At 51.9% G+C, this 18,809-nt stretch overlaps 1 protein-coding gene and 1 pseudogene across 1 annotated transcript; both read right to left on the reverse strand.

The window, feature by feature from the left end:
* Nucleotides 1–337: 337 nt before the first annotated feature.
* On the reverse strand, nt 338–1,634 carry LOC136499881 (F-box protein At5g46170-like; annotated as a pseudogene).
* Nucleotides 1,635–8,080: 6,446 nt separating this feature from the next.
* On the reverse strand, nt 8,081–18,420 carry LOC136545663 (probable steroid-binding protein 3). The gene is made up of 2 exons (XM_066537662.1): nt 17,997–18,420; nt 8,081–8,647 (listed from the first exon to the last, which is right to left on the reverse strand). The coding sequence occupies exons 1-2, from the start codon at nt 18,329–18,331 to the stop codon at nt 8,425–8,427; spliced, it is 558 nt and encodes a 185-aa protein (XP_066393759.1). The 5' UTR covers nt 18,332–18,420; the 3' UTR covers nt 8,081–8,424.
* Nucleotides 18,421–18,809: the final 389 nt, after the last annotated feature.

Raw genomic sequence — 18,809 nt, forward strand, 5'->3', positions numbered from 1 at the left:
TTCACAGCACTCTCAAGACAACACCTGATTGAAAATGTGATTGCTTCATCCCATTAATTTCATTGATTGAAACTATGATTTCATCTCAGAACCTTTACAGACAACATGTGATTGAAAATGTGACTGACTGCTTCGTTCCGTTCATGATGATAGCACCAAAATGTAATGAAGCTGGCTGCTGGCGACTGCCCACCCCATTCTACAGTATTATACTATTTTCACAAGGATACCAAGGCAGAGTAACGAAATCCGAGGACGAGGAGGCATCAGCTACAGCTAGCGTTGGTTGTTGCGACATGCGATGCGAGGAGGAAGGAACACCTCAGTATTCCCCGATCAGGATTCAGGACCGAGCTGAGCTGAAGCGAGCGGAGCAATCTAGTTGCCCATTGGCCATTGCCACCATGCCATGGAGGTGGTGGGGACAGGTCTTGTTGTTGCAGACGACGCGCGTGCGCAGGAGGGTGGCGCAGACTAGAAGCCGTTCATCTCGAGCAGGTAGGTGCGGCGCTTGCTGAGCGCGGCGACGGCCTCCCTGAAGGGCCCGTCGAAGGCGCCGGCGACGAACTCGTCGAGCTCCTTCCTGCCGCCGCCGCCCGCGGCCGTCGCCGACGGGCTTGATGACCACGAGCGTGGCGCCGTGGATCCTGGTGCCGTCCGAGAGCTCGAGCAGCGGCGCGTAGCGGAGCTTCATGTTGCAGGCGGGCACCTGCGTGCGTTGGCGGCGGCGGCCGCGGCGAGCGGCTTGTCCCTGAACTCCCTGAGCTGGTCGCGCCCCATGCTGAGCGTGCCCTGCCCGTTGGCGTCCGTCAGCGCGACCTGCTCCAGGGTGGGGTGCTCCTTGACGATCTCGCGGAGGAGGTAATGCCTGGTGGCCGCGGCGATGAGGGAGCTGATGGTCCACACCACGCGCAGCTTGAGCCCCGCCGTTGGTGTAGAAGGACTCCGGGATGCTGCCGCTGTCGTCGCCCGCGGCGTCGCCAGCGTCGGCGGGGGGAGCGGAGGAGGCGTGGGGTCCCGCGCCCGCGGCAGCAGAAGCCCGGTCCACCTTGGTGCCGCCGAGGATGACGCAGCTCTGCAGCGTGCTGCCGAACACGGCCTTCCACTTGAGAACGACGCCGTCGTCGGTGCCGACGTCGGAGACGGGGAGCTCCATGCGGAGGTTGCGAATGCTGCTGAAGTTCTTGAGCACCTGCGCCGGCGAGTGGTGGTGCTGCTGCTGACCGTGCTTGTGCGCGGACTTGGCGTCGCAGTGCGCGAAGGGCTTGAGCACGGCCTGCAGCATGGCCTTGAGGAGGTGCGACAGCACGGCGCGCGGGCGCGGCCCGCCCGCGAGGCCGCCCAGCGCGTCGCCGCCGTCGGCGGGGATGACGCGGTCGATGCGCAGGCAGGCGTCGTCCACGAGCGGGACGAGCGCGTTGAAGCGGCGCGACACTGCGGAGCAGCGCCCCAGGGAGCGCGCGTCGGCGAGCTTGTTGAAGATGAGGAGCACCAGGGAGTCGGGCACCCGGTCGAAGTGGTCCTCGCCCTCCGCCGCGAGGAGCAGGTCCTCCGCGAAGATCCGGTGCTTGGACTGCATCCTGTCCGCCTGTGGCTTCCTTGGACAGCCCGCGGATGAGGAGGAGGCGGAGTAGGTGAGGGTCGGAAGAGGATGGTGGTGGCGAGTGAAGGCGCGGCGGAGGCGCTTATAAAGGCGGGGGAGGAGAGCGACCGTTTGTTTAAGTCCATCCATGGCTCGCTGTCGGGGTCGGGACGCCCCCTAATCATACCGTTACATACACGGATCAGCTACGTATTTTCTACCGTTCCCTGCCTGCCTCTCTGGCCCTGCTGGTCCTAGTAGGAGATTAGTTTAATCTTGCATTCCTCCTCGTCTCGCCCGATCCTATGCCTGCAGAATCTGTGCAACGGTACTCTCGGTCCGTAGTCAGCAGCCGCCGGCATTAATTAGCAGTAAGTACCTTGTCATTCGTTCGCGAAAAGACTATGACCAACATAATAAGAGGAAAAAAAAACGACGTTTAATTCAAAAAAAAAAAGGCTCGTCTCGAGGGCAGGCCTTTGAAATTTTGCAAATTCATCTGTCATCTTTTGCCTCCACCTCCGCTAGCCCCCTCAGCCGTCTTCCTCCCCGCGCCCCTCCACCACCACAGGCGGCCGCTGCCCAACAACCCCGCCCTCCCCTAAAGACAAGCAAGGTCATCGGTGTCGTCCTTGTCCTCGCCTTGCCCGCGCCCGCGCCCCCCACTACGGCCGACGGCTCCCACTGCCTAGCCGCGCCCCCCACGTCCCGTCCCCGCCCCTCGATCCTGCCCACCCTAACCCTAGGGCAGGGCATCGACAAGCTCGTCGCGGACGCCCCTTGCCACGACCTGGCCCAGCTACCTTCCACCGCCCGTCCAGTGCCATAAACCACCCTGTCATCGTCCCACTTGCCCGCGCCCCCACCACTAGCGGCCGACGGCTCCCACTGCCTAGCCGCACCACCCACGTCCCGTCCACGCCCCTCGACCCTGCCCACCTAACCCTAGGGCAGGGCACCGACAAGCTCGTCGTGACACCCCCACCACGACCTGGCCCAGCTACCTCCACCGCCACCAGTGCCCATAAACCGCCCTGTCATCATCCCACCGCCTGGCCGACCTTCCTCCCCCTGAACCCCCTTCTATTCCCACTGGAGTTGAGGAAGAAGAGAGGAGAGTCAAAGAGAGAAAGAAGGCGATGAACTTACCTGACGCCGCGCGAGGTCTCGCCGGAACCCTAGGCGTGGGCGTGGGCACCGGTCGAGTGCGAGCGTAGTCGGACGCGTGGGCACGGGTGACTGACCCATCGACTAACAGATAAACATGATAGCAGGCGACTGCGTATGAGTAAATCTGTTAAAAAAATAGGCATTTAAATTTAAGCTGAGAGAGGAATTTGAAACTAAATGGTTAGGTGCACAACCATATTTCCTAACCGGTCGGTTAAAATTGGATTACTGCTTGCATTGCACATTCGGAAATGATGACATTTATATTAGCTTCCGTTGAATTCGCTCTAACCAATACTTCCATGATCTATTAGGTTAAGAACTAAACGATCGTGTGCCATCAACACAACACACACCTAGTTGAGGCAGGCAACAAAGCACCAAACCAGCCATCCCTTGGACAAGATTGAGCCACAAGCACAATGTACAAAAACGGCAAAGCCATATCTCACATCACTAAGTGCATGGACTACCAGAAGCGTGCACGGGCTAGGAGTGCGAATGGAGAGAGACGGAGAGAAGGATCCACTTGTCCCTCGTACAGAACTTGCAATCGCTGTGACAGCCGAGAGCACAACCGCCATTATGAATGCGCCACCACCAAAGTGGAAAGATAGAAAACTTGAACCCCTAAAGTGATGTTCTATGGAGGAAATGTGACACCAAAAGATACCACCGCCGCCAAGAGACTTTAGACATGTTTGTCACCAAGCATATCCCGCCAAGAGATGACGGTGACTCAACAATGCTCCAAGGGGAATGCAGTGCTCCAAAACATCATCATTGTTGGCCCGGTCCACAAGCTTGGCCTAGCTTTGGCTTGAAAACCACCACTAGCTCCATCGGTCACCAAGGACACATCTATCCTGGCAACACAGCACATGACACGCCACAACACCGCCATTGCCACAATAAAAAGACAACGACTACCCCACAATAACGCCATTGCCAATTCTTGTGACTTAACTTAGAAGTAATTGTTAATGACGGATGGAAGACATAGTTGTAATCTAATAAAGAGTCAATTTTTACAAAATTTGAACGGCAATTAATCAAATTTATACACGCGCACGAGAATCAGCATTCGGGTACACGACGCCTCCCAGCCGTTACGGACAAAGCGTTTCTAATTTAGAGCAGCAGAGCAGTGAGCAACCAAAAAGCGCAACAATACGAGATGCTTTCAGTTGCAAACTAGAGAGGGGCCGGGGTAGAGCGACAACGAGATCTATGAGATCGAATGTACAGTCCTTTTTTTCCCGAGATAAGCCGGCCCTCCCACTACTAATCATGCCTAGTAACCAAAACCAGTCGAGTTGTTGTTCACGCTGCACTGAACAGGATGATGGACGCCTACAGGTCCTTTAACCATATTCTATTTGAACGGAAGGAAGAGGCCCTTTAATATCCCTAGCTAGCAAGCAAATTAAGGCGTCCTAAGAACAGCTGGCCTTTGCCCTTTGCGATATATAAATTGCCGTGTTTTGTTAGGAAATCATTGTCACGCAGTGTGCAGCAAAACCGTGCGGCTGTCATCGACATATTCCCGAGGTATTCGGCTCAACACATGGGTCTCGTTCGCTTCGCTGAAAAAAACAAGCTAAAACATTGTTCCGACTGATTTAAGTTAACAAGTATGGATTATAAGAGAAGCGAACTAGACAATTGTCATAATAATGAACATTATTAGGGACAATTTCTCACGGACGAGTATTCTTTTTAGTTAGCGTATATGGATCTAATCCGTTATGATATAATATTTTTCTCTGTAACAAATCAGCTTCAGCCGATTGTCAACGGCAGAAACCACCGGCCGAACGGAAACCATCAACGCACGCCGCGCAACCCGCAGGTACAGAGAACCGAACCATCGCGCGCACCGTTTTCCCCATCCACCCGTGTCGCGAATCAGTTGGTTCCATCGGCAGATACGAACGCCGTACGTTGGAGCCTTGGAGTCGAGCTGAGCAGGTACCGTGCATGGCCATGGACGGACTGTGGTGGCTGACCTGCCCTGAACGACTGCAGGCGCGTCTCAATCCCAACGACTCCACCGCCGCAGCAGCAGCAGCAGCAGCCCGTACAAATAAAGTAACCCAACCAACCTACCAAACCGACGAGACCATCAGCGAAATCTAGGTCGCCAGGACACGTTCACTTTGCGGTTGCATAGCGCTTCCTGCTTCGTCGTCCTTTGCGTTTCAATTCGCTCTGTGTGAAAGGAAGGGCGGCCGCCGGCCGGATCGCGGTCCAGTCCAGAGGAGGAATAAACCACCAAACGAGCAAAACAAAACTACAGCCGAAAACTATCACTCTCTCAGAAGACAGAGAAGACTAGAACTCCACCTAGAAATCTTTCTCGTTAGATTAGGTTTCTCTTTTTTGATAAATTGATCGGTGCAGCCGTGCATGCAGTTTAACAGAGCACACTTTAATTGAGAGGTACATTCAATTTAGAAAAAAGCGAATTGGGATTGCACAATCCAATTCTTTGGTGAAGTGAAAACAATGCTACAAACCAGAAAATTTCTAGGCCATGGCCAACCCACTCTTTCGTGCATACATTTCAACATATACGGGGTATAAAACAAACGAAAAACCTACCGACCCGTGAAAATAATATCCTGGCATTGCGTTGCGTTGTGCGTGCAACTGCGCACGAGCCAGGTCGTCGTGCCCGTGCTCGTCCTCCCGTGGCCAGCTTTGCACGCAGAACAACTCCAACCGCCAATAATGCGGTAGCTCGGCGAGTTGTACATGTACATCGACCATCATATGCACGGTCCACTGACTCCCGTATGATTGGGAGCTAGACGATGCATATCATCATGCATGTATACTACTACAACACAACACTTGCAATATATATCATATATGCATGTATGATTCATGATATGGGCTGTATGATTAGCCGTGAACTGTCCGTACTCGTGCTAATACCAGCCAATGCAACAACTGATCTGAACAGTGCTTGGCTTATACATATATTTTTTTTTAAAAAGAATCGCATGCATGGATCTGATGATGCCATGTTGCCGACGAGGAGGAGCGAGGCCCTTATGCATCGCGTAAACGATGTGTGTCCGGTACTTTGGTCTCCCAAAGGCCAAAGCCGGCATCAATGAAGGAAGGCAGCGCGGAGGGTGATGGGCTCCCGCACCTAAAGACCGACCACCCAAAAGGCGCGTGTCGATCGAGTCCATCATGGACGGACGGACGGGAATCCAAGCCAATCACGACGTCCTCTCCTGTAGCGTACTCCTGCAATAGATCACTCATTCATTGACGGAGCTGGAGCGCTGGAGTATTTTGTGTTCTTGCCTAGGAATGTGTTTTTTTTTTGCCCCCGAGTTCTTGAGAACGTGGAACGTGTTTTCAATTAGGATTGTTGAGGGGTCCTGCGTTGCTTTCATCCGCTGGCGGCGGTGGCACCAGATATGGGTATAGCGTTTCGAGGGCTGTCCAGAGTGCACTTTGATGCATTATGTCGAAAACTACTAGTCAGGCAATCAGCCTGTCCGTGCAAGATGGCCAGCCAAGCATTGAATTGAAATCTATGGATACCAAATGAGGAAATGGCGTTGAGGATCTCTCCTAATAATAAGTGACGAGCAGAAGGCCGCAATTGTTTTTCTTTTCTTTTCTGCTATCTGAATGAATATATATAATAATAACAACATAAGAGCACTGATACTACTTCCGTGAATCATCATACGGTGAAAGTGAGCTCTTGTCCGTGAATCGTACGATGCACCGCGGCGACATGCATGGAGCGGCATGGACCAGCAGAGCCTCGTCACCTCGTGTAAAGCGACAGGATTTGCTAGGAGAAATTCGGAGGAATCACCTGCGTATATCAATGTAGTATAAGACGTCAATAGTCAGAGCCGTACCGTCCGATCTTGTTGATACCCCAAAGGCGAAAGTAGACGCAGGGCAGGGTAGGGCAGCGGCATTGATGTCATCCATCCGACGCCTGCCACGATATTTTGTAGCAACAGTGGCAACCTGGACCCTCCTAATTCAACGTGTTCTGGTCGATCTACCAAAGGAGCGAGATCCTACCGTACCAAGCTGGCGCTGGGTCGCTGGGAGGACCAAATGCAAACAAGTTTTCGAGAATTTTTTTCCCTCTCATCTAAGTAAAGCGTAGTATCTGTTCGGATACAAACACACACCACCACACACACGGTATACGAACAAACCTACAACTATACCTAGACAATGAACGCAGCTGAGAGATACTCGAAGATCACCAGACTCCGAACGTCATGGGCACGTCACTTAACCATTGTGGCACATCTACGCGAAAAGCAACTAAAATTATTAAGGGAGAATAAATCTTCAAGAGGGGAGAGAGACGAGCGCCAATTCTGAGACTCGAACGCTGATCGGCACGGAGCAAGCCACAGGCTCCTGCCACTCGCGCTACGCGCGGTCCTCAAGTTTTCGAGAAAATTCGCGGGTCCGGAGGGCGAGGGATGCCTAGAACGTACGTCTGGTACGTCGGCCACTGAAAGGCACGGGCAGATGGTGTGGAAAATCTCCGGATTGGCCCTCCTGTTCAGTAATCAGTCCTCTCTGGCTGGCTCGCGACTGCCTTCGTCTCCGTCCGCTTGGATTATGGCGCGAGGGCACAACAGAGGGGAGAAGAGGACGAGGGGTGGTTGAGCCGGCCGAGCGAGTGGTGGCGCTGGCGCCCGTGCCATCCATCGGCAACGTAGCGTGGATTATGGCGCGAGAGGGCTCCAGATTGTTTTGGACCGAGCCCTGCCGCCACATGACGCGACTCGGCGACGGATAGATGGATAGCGCTGCCTGCCTGCCTGCTGCACAACGCCTGTGGCACGTAGAAGTAGATGCCAAGAGAAGGGAGCGACGGGGCCCGTGCTGCCCGAGACACGCCATGTGAGCAGACGTGCGCTCCCCTGCCTCCGCTCTGCTCCGCCCCGGACCCGCCGGAGCCCGGAGGGAGGAGACAATTATTAGCCACGGCGGGAGACCGTGGACACGGTGTAGCTAGCCGGTCATCACACTGCGTCGTGCTGGTCATCATCACACTGCATTTACACCCTACAGGGCTCAAGATTGCAAGCAAGATGGAAATAAACGAACGAACGAAATGAACCCCCAAGGCTCCAGCTACAAAAGAAACGGGCCTGACATTTTGGTGTGCAATGCCGCTAGCTGGGGGCGGAAGAATGGACGCCATGCTACAACCGTAGACGCATCATGTGTGGAAAAGTGAGGGAATCTGGCAAAAGAATGGACGCCATGCTGATGCGGTTTTCCGACAACGCTAAAAAAAAGTAATCAGGCTATGCATAGGCGACAAATTATGGTGCTTTAGCTGACAGCTGGATCGTTGTTGTATATATGAACAACAAAGCCACGAATCATGACACAAATCACGCATATACAACCAAGCGCTGAACATGGGCTGTTGCCTCAAGTCTCCAGTTTTTTTGACACTCAAAATTTCCTTAGCCGCTACAGAACAGACCCAAAAGAAATGGGACATATACATATACAGCAAACGATGACGACAGCAGCGTCAACCACAAGTGAACGCATCAGATCTACAGGGTGATATCCAGCAGCAAGTAAAAACAGAGGATGAGACAAACCAGTAGAGTTAGGCGTCCCATTCCTCGTGATGAAGCCCAGCAGTGTTACTGACCGCTGCCTGCTGCGTCTTGACAGGCAAGGTGACCCACCCTCGGATACCTCTCCTTGAATTTTTCCTCCCAATCTTGCAACACCTCCAGCTCATCGGGGCTTAGGCCGTCCAAATCCCCGGTGAGGTCATTTGGGTCAAATGACATCAATGCCAGGGCCCGGGTTGCATCCCTCCCAGCAAACAAGGAATATGGTCCCTGAGGGCCATAAAAGAGCCTGAGGGAAAAATATCAGGGAACACAATCATGACTCTGTAACAAGGGGGGAAAACCACGTTTTATATATATCTGGTAATGACGAATGATCTTATTGCAACAGAGCCTAGCCCAAGGGCACAGCATATACTATGTATGATAATTATCAGAGAAAATTGCAAAATCTGGTAAGATGCATACATTCTGCTTGTGCATAAAGTGATAAACAAATCTTAGTTCAAATGTCATCTGCCAGTAGGAAGCATGTTCAGAACACATTGCACAAGTGTCAAGCTCAAACCTGAGAATTGGAATCCAAACAGAAGCATTTTGTGGAAAATTATTTGAAGGACATAGTCCTATATACCTAATTCCTTGGCAGTATATGGGCCAAAAGAACAGCCCACTAGAAAACCACAGTATCAGTTCTAGAATCTAGACAGTCTCAACAAATACAAATATGCTTGTTGCCTGTTGAAACAGCAGCCTAGTTAAACAAAGCAAGGAATCAAGGGTACCCGACAGTAGCTATATACACTACTGATTGCAGGCTACAGGATAAACAATAGTGACCAATCACCAAACTACAGTAGTATATGATTCCACACACTAATACAGTACTACACTCTAGAAAAATGTGGGGCTGAAAGGGGTGAGATGGCACATGATAAACTATATCACCCAGACAGCAACGAGCAAACAAATGGAACTGAAGAAACAAGATGCATAAAGCAGTCAGATATGTAAATATCGGTATTGCAGAAGATAAGGGGAAAACCAGTAAAGGTAGTTTGGTACACCAGGATACCATAGTAACGGACACAAAACTAAAATGCAGTGTAAACTAAATATGATGGTGTTTGGACCCAGTAATTTCAGAAGAAAGCATCAATTGGAGTCCAAATGAAAACTTCATCAAAATATTATAAGGTACAGAAACCAGATAGCCCTTAAGTAAACAAGGGAGTTTAGCTTCAGAGCTGCCAGAAGTAGTTCAGCCAGACAAGGTAAGCATAAAACTTGTTTTTGTTTTACAATTCCGATTTCTCTATAATGAAACTAAACAAGGTGTTGTCCTCCCTAACATTGCATTATAGGATTGAGAAATTTTGATATGAAATGGATGTATGATTGACCGACGAGCGATGTCCGCTCCTCCCCTCTCCCCCTCCCTCCCGCCTCCTCCACCGCCGGCTCCGGCGCCCCGCCGCCAGCCACCTCGGCTCCGGCACTACCAGCCCGCGCCCTGCCTCCCTCGCCCCCCCTCCACCTTCTCTGCTTCGGCTCCCTGTCTCCCCTTCTCCTGCAACCACACAGCCACCTCCCCCCCCCCCCCCCCCCCCCCCCCCCCCCCCCCCCCCTCCTTGCCATCTGCCCCGAGCAGAAAACGACCTGCTGCGTCGCCGCCATGGAAGCTGCCCCACGACGTCTCGAAGGCGCCTGGTGCGGCGACTGCGACGGTGGTCGTCACGGGTCATCCGGGAAGTGCATCCCCGCAGCTGTTCGGCGGAATGCCCACGAAGACACCTAAAATTGATGGCCGCGGGCCGCGCCTCTTCCAACCCCGGCGAGTCCTCTAATGCGCCAGCTGTTGAGGACACCGCGGAGCTGGAACGCGCAACGGCAACGACGAGGCAGGCTCGCAGCGACGACTTTGACAGTCTGGGTACGCGCTTTCAAACCTTTGTTCTGTTAAACTATCGCTGCCCGGTTGTTAGGCCTCTTTGCTTCCCCCTTGTTCCTCCTGTCGATCTGTGGATTTTTCAATCCAATGGGGGTTCTTCGGTTCCCCCTGCCTTGGTTAGCAACGCCCTGAGCTACCACTTCTGTGGTCCTCTGGAAGCTTTTCGGGTCACACCCTGCTCTGCTTTCCTCTTCTCCACTAGTGTCGCTACGGAATCTGTCAAAAATCACCTCTGTAGAATTGGTGTCTTTGCCATTCAGGGCATCATCTTCCACCTCCATCCGGCCGCCGCCGCCGCTCGCTCGTTTCTCCGGCGGCTCGGCAACGGTGTGCCCATTTCAAAATTTGAAAGTAGCACTGTTGCCTTTTCTGACAACGGACAGTCGCCAAGGCCCATTCCGGCACCTCAGCCCAGTCTAGGCAACAGTACTTTGGGGCCCGAACAGCCCAACGCTACTTTAAAGCCCGGTCAAGAAGTCGGCAACTTGGGTGCCTTCGCCCAGTCTATCTTCTCTGCCCCTGTCAGCGGCAGGTTTGACTCGTGTCACCAGCCTGACGGGCCCTCCCCCATGCATTCTCTGATCGAGGATATCCCAATTCCTCATTTTCCTCGCATTAACACTGAGACGTCCCATTGCCCGCTTCCTCCGCTCTCTACTACTACGGTCGGTGCTGCTACTGCTGTAAAAATCCTGACGACGGATGGTGACCAGGGTGACTCACCACCCGCTCATGACTGGAATCGCCCCCCTGCCCTCCACCTCACCTCCCCGGTTCAGTTTGAAGCTCCACGTTACCATGCCTATAGGGGCTATGAGATGGCAGGGGCGCAGCTGGACAGCATGATCAACACTGAGAAGAAGCGTGCTGTGCATCCCACCGTCCCTATAAATAACCACCACAAGGGTAAACAAGCTTGCTATCGGTGCCTAGCTACTGACCACAAAGCCGCAGCTTGTCGTGATCCCATAGTTTGCAAACGGTGTCACCGTTCCGGCCACAAAGGTTTCGAGTGCAAGGACTCTCGCCAACCATCCATCATGTCCATCAACTCCTCGTTTGACTCCACCTCCACCCTCCACACCAGCCTCCATCCCGTCTCAGGTCCCCCACCACCTCCACCATGCTGGCCGCGGCTGCCAACAGGACACGGTTCAACGTTCCCTCTCCTGCCTCCCCCCGCCACCATAGCCCTCGTGCGCCCCCACCTTCGCCTACTTCCACCATCTCTGCTGTTCGGCGCGAGATGGTGGAGGTGCATGTCTCCAACGGGGACTACGAGGGCTCCAAGGTCTTCGCCTTTGTCTACCTGAACGAGCCCGTGCACAGCCCTTTCCTGCTCATCAGGCGTGCGATCGAGCAAGTGTGCGGTGCTCCTCCGTTCAGCCACAAGGCCCACTCCCGTGGTATGGGGGTCTTGGAGTTCGACACTCCGGATGATCGCGAGCGCGTGGTGCATCGCTCCCCCATCCACTTCGACGGCATCATCATCACTGTGGAGCGTCACGAGGAGGCGAAAACCGCTCCATTGCTGAGTACTATGTCTACGCCAAGATCGCCTCCACTGACTTCCCGCTCGAGCACTGGGAGGAGCCGCTGGCGCGTCCTGTGTTGGCTGCGGCTGGCAATGTGTGCTGTATTAATCCAAGGTGTGTTCGCAGAGAGGACTACACTGCCATGAGGGCTGTGGTTCGTTTGAACCATAGGCATGAGATCCCTACAAAGCTCTTCGTCCACAACCACAGCGGACCAGCCTCTATTGCTCACGTCAAACCCATCCGTGTCTGCTCTGAAACTGAGCCCATCCTTGATTGGGCTCACTACCGCTTCTCTCAGTTCCCCATACCAGCACCTCCTCCATACCACCCTCCTTTCTCCCAGCCTGACTTCAGCCAGCCTCCAAATAATGCTGACTATGTCACCACCATTCTTGAGTGGGAGGTTTCTTCTCCACGACCTCCCCTCCGTCCTGTGCGCACCCGTGCTGCTACTCCCTACCCACAGGCTGCTGCTCCTACCCTTCCCACTGTCATTCTTCTGCCTTGGTATGGAGTCGGTGGAGTTCCCTTGAAGGAGTCAAGTGAGGGTGATGCTGTTGCAGTCCCCGAGCAGCTGGACAATGCTGGAGACGTGGGGCCGGTGTTTGGAGAGCAAGAAGAAGGGCATGCTGAGGTGGGGCACGTGATCGGCGCACTCCCCCCACCACCGGAGGAAGAAGGTGCTGATGTCGCTTTGGAGCTCGGGGCGCTCACCATGATGGACAGCCAGTCCATGGAGGCCCAGGTGTTCACGTTCAGTGCTGGCACTGAGGAGGAGCATGAGAGCACCGCTCACAAGAGGAGGGCCCGGCGCAAGCGCGCCCTGGACTCCGCTAGGAAGCTGCGCAGGAGGACAAGGTTGGCAGAGAAGGAATGCCCGACGTATGAGGATCCCAGCTCCAAAGCATCCCGTGTCCAGCGGGGCCGGGTCGACTTCTCTGGTGCGTCTCGGAGGCTCCGCGCTGCTCTATCTAAAACTCATCTCATCTCTGAACCTTATCTTCCTACTGCAGAATTACAGGCTCTTGCTGATGTGGCCGTGGCCTGTGGTGCCTCTGAGGAGGACACTGCTGCTCTCCGGGAGGAGCTTGGTGAGCTGTCCGGTGCTGAATGATTGTCACCTCCAGCAGGATGGCAGACACCCTGAGGATGGAGCAGTATAGGGCGTGTTTGTGTCGTAGTCCCCTAGCTAGCCCTTCTGCTTGTGTTGAACTTCGGTTCAGTTTTGTTAGTAGCACCAGGGCTAGTGCAAGTATCTCCCTTTTGTTTCTTGTGTCAGTCCGTCCGATGTCTGGATGTTACCAGGTCCTTTCTAGTAGCAAGTTTGTGAGATGCCCCGACTGGGAGCGTTGTAAGCTGTTTTACCCAAACCTTTTGGTGTGCTACATGGATCATGGGTAGAACATTTTCCCTTTGTTTTTGGAATGTACGTGGTCTTGGAGAACCTGAAAAATGTAGTGATGTGCTTGCTGAATTACTCTCTTCATCTCCTCACTTGGTGCTGTTTCAGGAAACTAAGCTGTCCGATATTATTCCTTCTAAACTCTCCTCGTTCATGCCTCGTACCTTGAATGACAATCGCTCTCTCCCTGCCACTGGCTCTTCTGGTGGTCTCCTGACTGCGTGGAATAATTCCTTCTTCTCCTGCACTCACCACAATTCCACCCCTTCCACTCTCTCTGTCTACCTCCTCTAACCTTTCGGTCTGCATAACGAATGTTTATGCCCCTTCCACCCCGGAGCTCAGACCTGCTTTTTTAGAGGAACTCAATGAGAATGCCCCCGCGGATGGGGTTCCCTGGCTTATCTGTGGAGATTTTAATATGATCCGGTTTGCTCATGAAAAAAATAACGATAACTTCAGGGCCAGGGAAGCTGATGCCTTCAATGATACTATCAATAACCTGTCTCTTATTGAACTACCTCTTATTGATCGTCAGTTCACCTGGTCTAATCGGAGAGCCAATCCCACCCTGGAACATATTGACCGGGCGTTCATCAACCTCGCTTGGGACGCGGTCCTCCCCAACTCCATCCTTTCTTCTCTTACCCGCACCACTTCTGATCATGTTCCACTAAAAATCCAAATTTCCTCTGCTGTTCCAAAGTCCGCTATATATAGATATGAATCCTCCTGGGCACTCCAACCTGGCTTCCATGAGATGGTCGGCACTGCTTGGAACCTTCATCATTCCCCTCGTGATCCTGCCGCCTCGCTGGTTATCAGGCTTAAAAGGACAAGGGCTGCTTCCAAGAACTGGCGCAGGCAACGGGGCTCCATCTCTCAATGTGAAGTGGACTGCAAGATTGTGATATCCATTTTAGACACCATTGAAGAGAGCAGACCTCTCGCTCGCCCGAATTTGCACTCCGCGAGATCATTGTCCGCCTTCTTAGCCGGACAGTCAAGGAAAAATTATTGCTCTGGAAGCAACGAAGCAAGATAAGAGCGACTATTGAAGGCGATGAGAACACTCGCTATTTTCACGCCTGTGCTTCTCAACAACTTAGACATAATAAAATCCAAGTGCTGGATCATGATGGTATGGAGCTTTTTGGTCATGAGCAAAAAGCTCGTCTTCTTTTCGATTTCTACAAATCCCTTCTTGGAGCTTCCCGCCAAACAAATTGGAGGTTCAATTTAAATTCTCTCTATCCTAATCCTATCCTGGGCCTTTCCACCCTCGATGGGCCTTTCTCTCAGGACGAAATCAAGGCTGCATTTTTCTCCATGCAGGCGTCTTCCAGCCCCGGCCCCGATGGCTTTGGGCCTGCCTTCTATAAGTCGACCTGGAGCATCACCGCCCCTGCTATCTCCTCCATTTTTGAGTCTTTCCACAACCACTCCATTGAGCTTGAGCGCATCAACAGATCCTATATCGTTCTGCTCCCAAAGAAAGAAGCTGCCCGCATGCCGGCAGATTTCCGCCCAATTTGTCTTCAAAACTGTCCTGTTAAGGGCCTCTCTAAAGTGCTTACCAGGCGTCTTCAACCGTTTATTCCTTCTCTAGTAAGCAATGACCAGACTGGTTTGTTCTTGGGAGGAACATTGCTGACAACTTTGTTTACGCAGCAGATCTGCTCAACTGCTGTTACAGGAGAGATGCCCCCACTATTGTCCTTAAATTGGATTTTCATAAGGCTTTTGACTCAGTCAATTGGGACAGCCTCCTCAAGATCTTGAGTTGCCGTGGCTTCTCCCCCAATTGGTGTGGTTGGATCCTTGACCTCCTGCAGTCTGGAAAATCTTCCATCCTCCTTAATTGCATCCCTGGAAAGTGGATCACTTGCCGCAATGGCCTGCGGCAAGGTGACCCTCTCTCCCCCTACCTCTTTATAATTGTTGCTGATGTTCTTAAGCGTCTTCTCCACCAAACTTCTCTGTTGCCGGCTGTCTGTCACCCTCTTCTCAACAACGCTCCTTGCCCTATCTTACAGTATGCGGACGACACTCTTATTTTCCTCCGTGCTACTTCTGATGGAATCCTTGCTGTAAAGAATTCTTTAAACGACTTTGAGCTTGCCACTGGACTCTCGATTAATTTCCACAAAACAACTTTTCTTCCTATTGGTGTTCCTTCTAGTGATGCCAATGACCTTGCCTTGCTCTTCGGTGCCACTGTCTCCTCCTTTCCCCAAACCTACCTTGGCCTCCCCCTCTCTCCGAATAAGTTATCTGTGCTGGATTGTCAGCCAATCATTACTTCTTGTGACCGCTACCTTGCGGGCTGGCGTGCTTCTCTTCTCAACAGAGCTGGCCGGCTTACCCTTGCATCATCTGTTCTCAGTGCTCTCCCCCTCCATTACATGGCTGCTATGGGACTTCACAAAACTGTGATCAAGGCTATTGACCGTCGTAGGCGTGCTTTCTTTTGGACCGGGGAAGAATCCCTGCCACAGCTCTAAATGCCTTGTGGCCTGGGAGCATGTTTGTTCAAGTAAGGAGGACGGGGGGCTTGGTCTGAAAGATCTGCAGACCCAGAATAGATGTCTGCTCCTGAAATTTGTTGACAAGCTGTTTACTGGTGCCCAAGCTCCCTAGAAGGACTGGCTTCTGCACAATGATGCACAATGAACTCATTTTCTCTGACAATCCATCCACTTCCCCCTCCTACCTTTGGAAAATTATTAGCGATGAGCTTTCCACCTACCGTGACATCACCTTCGTTGATGTTCGGGATGGTTCTTCCACTTCCTTCTGGCACGATCACTGGATTGAGGATGATCCCCCTTGCCCTCTCTCACCCTGCCTTGTTTTCTCATTCCCTTAGGCCTAACGTTTCGGTGCAGCAAGTTTTCCAGGACAGGTTTGATTTGCGCTTGCGACCTAGACTAACTAGAGCCGCTGCTAGCGAGCTCGCCTCTCTTATGTCTGTGTTACAGGGGGTGCGTCTTTAGGAAGGACAGGACGTTAGGAGACTGACATCCACCCGGAAGCTGTTCAAGTCCAGAGACGCATACATCATCTTGGCTCCACCTTCAACACAGGACTTCCATGGCCGATGGATTTGGGGCACAAAAGTGCCAAATAAAGTGAAGATCTTTGCGTGGTTATACTTCAAGAACAGGTTAAGCACGAAAGCAAATTTACTGGACAAGCACGTGATGGAGGATGCTATCTGTGGCCGGTGTGCTCATCAATCTGAAGACCGGCAACACGTCTTCTTCGACTGCCAACTGAGTAAAGAAGTCTGGAACATGTTGGGTTTACATTCCCTCTCCACTACTGCTGACAGTGATGTTTGGGCGCTACCTTCGAGTTGTGATCAGGATGCAGCGACCTGGCCATCAGTTTTGCTGACCGTTCTGTGGCGGCTATGGGATGCAAGGAACGGAGCTATCTTCCAGAATGAAAGGCAACTACCGTGTGATGTAATTAATCGTGTTCGGGATGATTTATCCATTTAGGAAGGCAGGTTTAGATCTGCCTTCATGAAATCTGGTCTTCGCCGTTGGCGCTTCTTGCTTCGCTCCTGTGTAATCTCTGTCTCAGGCGATCGACATCGCCTTGTGTTGTAACCAAAACTCCTTCGATTGTTCTTAATACAATACAGGCGGGGAAGCTCTCCCCTCCGTAGTTTCTCGTAAAAAAAAATAACATTGCATTATAGGTTAAATTCTAAACTGATAGCTTCCATAAGATGAATGCTAAATATCTATCCACTGAGTATTACAATCAAGGAAACTAATGTACTAGATTTAATACTTGACTAATTTTAGAATATAGCTATACTGGACCTGATAAAATATTTTACATCAAACATGAAAGATCGAGCATCTCCACCAGCAAATCTCCTATTTCATCTCCTATACCCCTATAATTTTTAAGAGATATCCTAAAAGAAGCACCCTCTATCCTAAATAAAGGAGACAACCCCCTCTCCCCTAACCCTAAAAGAAATATACGAGACAAATTTTAGGTAATCTGCGGAAGCAATAATCTCCTATATCCTAATTTGATTTTAGGGTACTCTCTTGAAGCAATTTATAGGAGATGCAATATAAGAGGTCTGGTGGAGATGCTCTAACCTAGATACTGGTGCATATTTATCATCAAACATGAAACATCTAACCTAGAATCCTAGATACTGGTGCATCTTTGTATGTCATTCCATAACAAAAATTGAGCTACAGCCTACAATACTCACCATTGACATAATATCATAATATCTGCGTCTCATTTTCTAGTTAAACCAAACCATTTGAGCATGTGCTCAGGCACATGATGTACTAATAAACCATAACTCACAGGTCTAAGTAGCACCCAGTATCGTTATATGTCTGCACCTGGTCCGCATTTGAATTAATAAGCTCAGGCCTCATGATTCTTTTTATATCAGACTAATGCCTTACAGTTTCTGGATCAAATGGACCATCCGTATCACTAGTTTGGCAAATCACAATCTACCTACTAACTACACGCAGCAGCTCAAGCTCTTCACCTTAATGCAGACCATCTCACCGTCAAACGTAGATCAGCCATTGCCACCTCATAACTATTAACTAGTTTGTGCAATTAGCACTACGTATTGGATTCTTATAAACAGTTTCAGCTTGAAAAGAAATGATGTTACAGTAGCAGATTCTGTTCTATGGGCAGCGTATCAGGCGACCAAATCGGAGGGAGCAGAACGGAGTGCAATCCTCACCTCCCGCGGGAGACGTCGTAGACCTGGCCGCGGATGGCGATGAGGATCTGCTTGGCGGGGTCCTTGCCGTCGTACGCACTGAGCTGCTCGAGCGTGACCACGCCCACCTCCACGGGGTCCGGATACACGAAAGGCATCGGCTCCTCCTCCTCCTTCTCCTCCTGTGCCTTCTCCCCCTCGCGCTGCTGCTGGGGGTCCTTGGGGGGCGGCGCGGGTGCGGGGGCGACGAAGAGGGAGGAGACGAGGAGGTAGGTGGCCACCATGAGGGCGAGGATGGTGGCGGCGGCCCCGGGCGTGAGGCCCGTGTAGGCCTGCAGGTCCTCCGCGATCTCCATTAGGGCCTGTTCGGTTCCTGGGGTTTGGTGGCGCTTTTCGCCTGCCTTCCCGACCACGGATAGGCTACGGGGCTTTGCACTTCGGCCCCTGTGAAATTCCTAACTAAAAAAACAAAAGCAAGGGAAAACGGTCTTCTTTCCTTTCATGGACCTTTAATCAAAAGATAGGAGAGCACCCCTTCTCCCGAAGTCACGGGGTTGAAGTTTAGAAAGCCTGTTTCACCCAGAAGGAATTCTCAAATCATTCCGGTCAAAGATTGCTTCGGTGATTTATACAGCGATCGTTTAGGCTCCGTTCGGTTACAATAATTCCTAGCCAGATCCATTCCTACTCTTTTCGTTTCTTCAATCTTTTCTATAGCACGAGAACTATTCCTACTCAGCAAAGACCGGGAACAACATAACCGAACGGGCCCTTATCGGGAATAATTCCTGGAGTAGTCCCCTTCAAACGAATGTGGCCGTAGGGTTCGCTGGC

Source organism: Miscanthus floridulus, chromosome 1 (assembly GCF_019320115.1).
Source record: "Miscanthus floridulus cultivar M001 chromosome 1, ASM1932011v1, whole genome shotgun sequence".
Taxonomy (NCBI): domain Eukaryota; kingdom Viridiplantae; phylum Streptophyta; class Magnoliopsida; order Poales; family Poaceae; genus Miscanthus; species Miscanthus floridulus.